At 45.7% G+C, this 7,346-nt stretch overlaps 2 protein-coding genes across 2 annotated transcripts in view; one reads left to right on the top strand and one right to left on the bottom strand.

The window, feature by feature from the left end:
• The first annotated feature begins 425 nt into the window (after window positions 1–425).
• On the top strand, window positions 426–2,535 carry F2RL3 (F2R like thrombin or trypsin receptor 3). The gene is made up of 2 exons (XM_050910666.1): window positions 426–516; window positions 1,174–2,535. The coding sequence occupies exons 1-2, from the start codon at window positions 426–428 to the stop codon at window positions 2,247–2,249; spliced, it is 1,167 nt and encodes a 388-aa protein (XP_050766623.1). The 3' UTR covers window positions 2,250–2,535.
• A 1,006-nt stretch (window positions 2,536–3,541) lies between these two features.
• The window catches only part of CPAMD8 (C3 and PZP like alpha-2-macroglobulin domain containing 8), a 58,168-nt gene continuing 54,363 nt past the window's right edge, over window positions 3,542–7,346 (bottom strand). The window contains exon 43 of the mRNA XM_050910566.1: window positions 3,542–7,257. Coding sequence (XP_050766523.1) covers window position 7,257 — 1 coding nt within the window. The 3' untranslated portion in view covers window positions 3,542–7,256. The remainder of the gene's footprint in view (window positions 7,258–7,346) is intronic.

The raw sequence follows: 7,346 nt of genomic DNA, 5'->3' as shown, positions 1-7,346 counted from the left end.
CTCTCTTGGGTGGAAGGATGCTTGACACAGGAGGTCAGAAGTTCATTTTACACTCTAAACCAAATGCAAACTGCATCAAATCTGACCACATTTGTTATTTCCAGGAATATTCTGGAGTAGGAAGGAGGCCCAAATGAGTCACTCGAGCCATCATCTAGCTCTGACGAGGAAGTACGCCCCCAATATACTGTGGATCTGAATACATGTGCCCCTCCCAGTCCTGCATCTGGAGCTAAGTCTCTGCTTGGGCAACGCATGCTCGTGCATGTCGTGACAGCCCCCCATACGCCTCATCCTTCACGGAATAAGCCTGGTGCTTCCGTGAGTTAAGGACTAACAGAAGGAAACGTGTAAGCGGGGTCACTAATACTGCCTTTCCCACACAGCTCTGAGCACAGCAGCGCACTATTGGATCCTGCACCAGAATGGAGACCCTCGGGAGTGGATGGCTGTCACACAGGCTTGTGCTGTGCTGTGCCTTTTGGGGACTCTGCCTGGCCTCTCCAGACTACGATGGTAAGTATGTATCTTTGGGTGAAAAACTGCTGCTTCTTAAAGTACTGGATACTCGGTACCTTTATAAGACTCCTGAAAACTCTTTTGTTAAACCTACCACATGGGAGCACACTCTAATTGAGATTCGTGCATGCTGTAGTTGAAGCAGGAGGTGATAGAAGGTGATACAGAAGCGAAAGAAACTGGGGTGGAAGAAACTGGAACGAAAAATTAGAGGAGAAGTAAAACAGAGAGCACTAGAAACCAAAATCTTGAGCTAAAAGTTAGACTCCCACAGCCATGACTTTACCCTGGAGTAGCCCCAGATCTTAGGATTCTTTTGAAAGCTGGGCAGAGGAATTGCTCTCTGGTTCCCCAGGTCTGCTGACAGTTGTACAACATAGCAGCCATCTGTGAGCTGTGGGAAACCACACGGCAGAGGAATCGTGAAAATTTTCAGTAAGATTGCTGATGGTTACTCCTGCACACCTAATTCTGTTAGCCAGCCTTTTGTGCCCATCACACAACAGCATTTTATAGAATACTCCCACTTCTAGGGACCCCAACATAAAATGCAAAACCATAGCCTTTGGGGTAAGTGTTATGTATGCAGCCTGCTCTGCAAAGTACAAGGGTAACTGCACAAACAGCAAGTAACAGACTGCGTTTATCTGACAGATTACTCTCAGAACAGCACCAACGAGCAGGTAACGACACCAGAGATCACACCGTGTCCCCGAGCCATCCCTGGGGAAAAGGCAACCATAAACAACGTCACGTACCTGTTGATACACGAGGCCACACGCTCTCAGCTGGGCAGCGTGGTCACAGTGCGGCTCATCCCCTGCCTCTACACCCTCGTCTTCCTGGTGGGACTGCCTTCAAACGGGCTGGCCCTGTGGGTCCTGGCCACCAGGGCTGAGAAGCTGACCTCCACTGTCTTTCTGATGAACTTGGCTGCAGCAGACCTGCTGCTCACATTGGTGCTGCCCTTCAAGATTTTCTACTATTTCCTGGGGAACAACTGGCCCTTTGGGGAAGGCCTGTGCCGGCTCACCACAGCTTTCTTCTATGGGAACATGTACTGCTCAGTGCTGCTGCTCACATGCATCAGCGTCGACCGGTATCTGGCTGTGGTGCATCCTTTCTTTTCACGCTCTTTCCGCACTCCTGCCTTTGCTGCCTGCACCTGCACTGCCATCTGGCTCTGTGCTGCCGTCCTCACCCTGCCCCTGACTCTGCAGCAGCAGTCGTATCCCCTGTATGAAGCAGATGTCACTCTCTGCCACGATGTTCTCCCCAGGCACGAGGATGACGGCTATTACTTCTACTACTTCATCTGCCTGATTGCCTGTGCTTTCCTCGCGCCGCTGGTGGTGATGCTGTTCAGCTACTGCTCAGTATTGCGAGCCCTCCTGGAGAGTGGGAAGCGGTACTCCTACTCTATGAAGCTCACAGCTCTCGTGCTGTTCACACTTGTGGCCTTCTACACACCCAGCAACGTTCTCCTCCTTGTTCATTACTCCAGCTATAACTCCAAGCTGCACGGCAACCTGTATATCAGCTACATGGTGAGCCTGGCCATCAGTACCTTTAACAGCTGTGCGGATCCCTTTGTCTATTACTATGTTTCTGAAGACTTCCGGGATAAGGTGAGAAGAAGATTCTTCAGTCACAGAAAACAAAACACCACATCCCTAAAAACCTCCAAGGAAACGCTCCCTCAAAAAAGTTCCAAAGATTCACTGGTGTAAGCCTCCATTCCTGCTCCCTGCTCCCAAGGCACTCACAACATACATTGGGGATGAGATGAAGACAACACTGGGATCCCGCAAGTTTCATCCAGAGCAGCGAGCAGTATTTCCCAGGAGACAGGTCCCTTCTGCTGTCTGCATAGCTAAAATTGAATAAACCTGGGCCACAGGATTCCTTGAGAGGTGCGGAGTCCAGACAAGATGTGGCGTGCTGAACACGTATAGATCTGTTACTGGGACACTGCATGCAACTTCTCATCTGGTCACATATTGCCAGGGATGCTCTTGCCAATATACCTAGGTCTGGTTTTCCTAATGCATCTTGCAAGCTGATTGCTATCTGTGTTCTATTTCTTTTTCTGTTACTGACTTCCTTGCTGTCCTTGAACGCATATTCCCTTCACCTAAAACTGAAAAAGAACAGGCACTTGCAAAACCAAATTTCTAAACATTTCACAAGTACTAGGAGGTACCTATGTGAAAGGTACTCTCCTGAACTAAAATATTCTGTCAAGAGAATGTAGAGCACTGCAAATACATTCTCAGCTTGATTAGTAAGCAACACCATAGTAATGTCAGCCCATTGTTGGTAACAAGTGTAAAAATCTCATTCACTAGTCCCTATTTTCGCAGATGACCCTTGGCATCTATAATTTCTTTTGGGCAAAGATTGTATTAATGGATTTTTAAAAAAAATTATTATGTCTCTTGAAGGGAAATATTAAAGAAGGAATTGAGAAAAGCCTCGCTCTAGAACTCCACACTTCTTTTATGTCAAGAGCTGTCTCTTACGAAACAGGTGACCAAGCTTGTTGCTTATTGGATCCTGTTGCAAATTTGACAAAATGCAGCCAGCTCATCTCTCAGACACAACTTGGACAAGGTAGAAAATGAGCGATAAACCTCCTCAGAATTCCTGAATTCTTTAGTTTTACTGGTACAGACATGACTTCTGTCCTCACCATAACCTATGATCAAACAAACTTACAGCCTACAATGTGAATAAGAAGAGGCAGACAAGATTGTCTTAAAATCAGTTTTTAATAAAATATTTATCAGAATCTAAAACAAACCCTTTTCTGGACTCAGACTTGCTAAGATTTGCGTGAACAAAACAAGAACGGTCATAGAACTGTTTGCATGTACATGCATGTGCGGGGGCAAAATGCAGGTGAAAAACTAGAGCCTGTCTCCTAGGGGTGCAGTGCTGCACGTGCAGAGGATGTGCCCGCTACTGAACACAGGAGACCTGGTGTAGCCAGGGCTATTGCCACTCACTCAGAAATAGCAAGTATGAAAAAAAAAAAACCCAAAACCCAAAACCCAACCCCAAAACCCAAACTGAGCTGAGGTTTTCTAAATAGATGATCTATTCACAATAATGAAAACCAGGTTATTGTGCATTAAATGTCAAGCAAGTGCTGTTGTTTCAATGATGTTCTCAAGCAAGCTGAACATTCTTCTGGTATTTGTTTTCTACTGAGGCTGATTAAGAAGGAGGGAAAGAGGCAAGACCAAAACACTTGGACAAGAAAGAACAAGGGAACTATTGCTTTAAAATAAATACCATGGTAATGATTACTCTGCATAATGTACAGTTACAAATATATAAATATTAATTTCATTGAAAGGATTGCAAGCAAAAATCACTGATAACTAGCACTGCTGCAGCTATTCAGTAACATAACTTGATGTAAGTAGGAATCTCTGTGTCTTACAAACCCACTGGCACTTTCCTCCTTTTGCAACGAGGGACCATCAGAAAAAGGAAGGAGAAGCATCTCTCTGTCAGAGGGAGGCAAACATCTAAGCCAGAAACAATTCAAAGCCCAAAGCAGCAGCAGGTCTGCTGTCCTTGCTGGCTTTCCACCACCGAGTTGGTCTCTTCCTTGTGAAAAAAATCAATCCCTTCTCTCCAAACTATGACTGGCTGGTCTTCACAAAGTTGGAGCCTGAGTTTTCAGTGCTGAGATGTCCTTGTGTTCTCAGGGACCGGAGTGTGACTGGTAAGCTTCAGAGTCAGAACTGGGCCAAAGCCTATGAATAACATTGAGTCTGATAAGGCTATGCTGTGTCCAGTGGCTTCTCATGGACCTAGTCCTAAAGAGTTTCTGTATTCCAAGTAGGATTTTGAAGAATGGAGGAAAAATAATCTAGGAAAACTTTTTTCCTAGATAAGAATTAACGATGAGTACAAGAAACATGAGCAACAAATCTGGGACAGGGGAAAGCTATGGACAGAGGGACCAGCAGCTGGGGTGGAGAAGAGGGCAGAGACCTGCTCCTTTGCTCCTGTGACAGGGGAGAAAAGGCAACCACAACTGTGTAACTGCAGGTTCCTTTATTGAATTCCTTAAATAAAATGACTTTTTTTTTTTAACTACAGAAAGGAGCTAGTTCGGTGTGGCAAGACTGGGGGGAGGCAGAGGCTGCCAAGAGCAGATGGACTAGTGATTTCCCTGAAAGTGCCAAAGCTATGAAGAAGCACTCAAGATGAAGTCAGGCTCCAGGCTCCAGAAACCCTGGCACATTACCTCACATGCACTGTCCTGTTCTAACTGTCTCTGTTTAAGGATGCTAAGGCTGCTCTGCCTTTGCCTTCTGAGGGTCCAGGTCTCTCTGGCTTTTCTTCTAGTTTTAAACCAGAAGCAAGACTCCTCTGCCTCAGACAGGTGAGTGTACCGGCACACAGAGCAAGGCCATGATTGATGGGCTGGCACCGCCAGGAGGACTTATTTAGCTGGCAGCAATGGGGAGATGTCTGCGTCTTGAATTAGTACGTTACATGTACCAGAGCCTGAGGAAAGTGAAGAAAGTCAGGTTTAATACTTGGCTGAAACTCCCTACCTTCATCTCCTTGTCCCCAGTGGTGATGCTGTCTGACTGCCCAAGGATCTATGAGAGGACCAAGCAATATAAAATTACTTCAAATACCTATCTAGAAGCATACAATGGATGAGACAAGGAAACTAAAGCCAGAAAGGGACAGAGGACAGGAGACTGAAGAATCCAGAACATAGGTCCCATCTTCTGTGGGAAGCTAGTCACACAGACATTATCAGGGTGACTAAATGTCTCATTCTCCCAGACTCAAAGCATTAAACAGCTGAGGCTGGAACCAGCAAACAGCAGGGTTTGTATTGTGCAGCTTTGATATTTAGAAAAGAAAAAAAAAAAAAAACCAACTCTTGTTGCAGCTCACACTAGGTCTCTTATTTACCCAGGGGATAAATATTGACTCAGTCCTGTGTGTGTACACAATAGCCAGCGTCTGCCAGGCCAGTTGCTTACAGGAGATGGAATTTAGTTTAAAGGCATTTATTTACCTGCCAGACAGGAATGCAGCCGCCAGTGCTTCCGCTGTGCTGTGCGGACACAGTGAGGACATGGTCTGTTCATGCACACTGAAGACACGTGGCAAAAACCTCTGCTGAGAAGCAGTGGGTACATATGGGCAGCAGCCACGTCAAGATCCTGTGAGGAGAGCTCAGAGCAGCCATGAAGGAAGGCTTGGAAACTTGCCAACAAAGCAGTTCTGAAATTTCTGGGAACTTCAAGACCCAGACCTTCATCATGTCAACTACATTCTGCAAATATCTGGCCCGAGACAAAAAGGACTGGAAACTACATATGCCCAACTTCTGGGATACCTCCTGTTTTGTCCCCATGTGGACATTTTTCTGGAATAAAACTGCCTTTATTCTGGAATGGAATGTCTATACTGGGATATATTCTTGTCATGGTTCCTGTGTAAACAAGCCCTAAAAATGAATGGAGCTGGGCTTTTTCCTGTTTCCATTCACCAATAAACACCCTCAAAAGGAGTTTCCACCCCACTCTGGGTCCTGGTAACAATAGAAGTGGGAAGATAAAATATTAACACTATTTTGCAACAGGCAATTGCATGTAACTCCTCCAAAGAGAACAATGCTGCTCCAGGCAGGAAGGGAAACCAAAAAATCTTGGCTCCTGCACTTTTGGAAACACAAAGCTTTTGTTTTTAGTTTTACCACATTGCTTGGGGCAGGTCAGTCTAAGGGAGTCCAGCCTCTGTGACACCAGTGATTTGTACTGGCCAGCAGACCCAGGGCCTATGCATAGATTACCATATCCAGAACAACCATTGTATGGGGATCCTAGTGGGAGCAGAATAAAAGTGATTGGTGAAGTCAGGCAAGCATTTAAAAGGACTGCGCCTTGGGTCAGCTTTATTTTCATGCCAGGGTTACAAGGAGGAAAGGGGCTGAGAAGGCTGCAAGCAGCCCTTATCAGCACATAGTGCAACATGAAGAGGGCTCACCCACCTAATCCTTGTCACTGGCATGGCTGGCAAACTCCTCACCTGAAGCCTGCAGTCATATGGTGGACAGTCAAGCCTTTCAGCCCTGACAGTGGATTTCAGTTTTCTCTTGTGAAATGTACCTCCCAACAACTTTCCTGAACGTGGAGCCACTAGGGAAGTTTTTCTCTCGTGGGACATTGTTGTGGGTGCAGTAGACTTATGGGCTGGGGAAGATGATTAGCCTCTTGCTATGTCATAATTAGCATAACACACTGATTTTTATTATTATAATTTGAAAGAAAACTTCTCAGCCATCTGTCCTCAAACAGCAGTTCAGCTAAGCACAAGGCCTGGACTTAGCTTCTAAATGTAGCTAGGAAATGGCATTTGCAGTATCCTGATAGTAGAGAAAACACTTTGAAATGGTCTATAGGTTTGAGTTCCAGCCCCTATTTTTCTCACCTAGAGGGCACAGCATATTGGTCTCCCATCCTTGGAAGTACTCCAAAGAGGATGCACAGAAGGCAGGAAAATTGACAGAAAAATAACGCTGAGCGTCCCCCTTAGCGCTCCAGATCCCCCCCCATGGGGCAACAAAGCCTACAGTTCTGAGTGCATCAGGAAGTAGTCATCGTTCGGTTTCTGTTCTGCAGCAGGTCGTCTGTAGGAACAAACTCATACAGGAGTTGATTCTGAGCCTCTTCTCTTTATTTAAATTATATATCTCTGTTGAAAAGAGAACATAATGAAGAAAAGTCACTTTCCCATCACATATCTTTGTGAAACATCACTGGGGCTGGGCAGAGAAAAGCTTA

The sequence above is a fragment of the Gymnogyps californianus genome, chromosome 24, assembly GCF_018139145.2.
Source record: "Gymnogyps californianus isolate 813 chromosome 24, ASM1813914v2, whole genome shotgun sequence".
NCBI lineage: Eukaryota > Metazoa > Chordata > Aves > Accipitriformes > Cathartidae > Gymnogyps > Gymnogyps californianus.
This window is presented reverse-complemented; position numbering and strand designations above follow the sequence as displayed.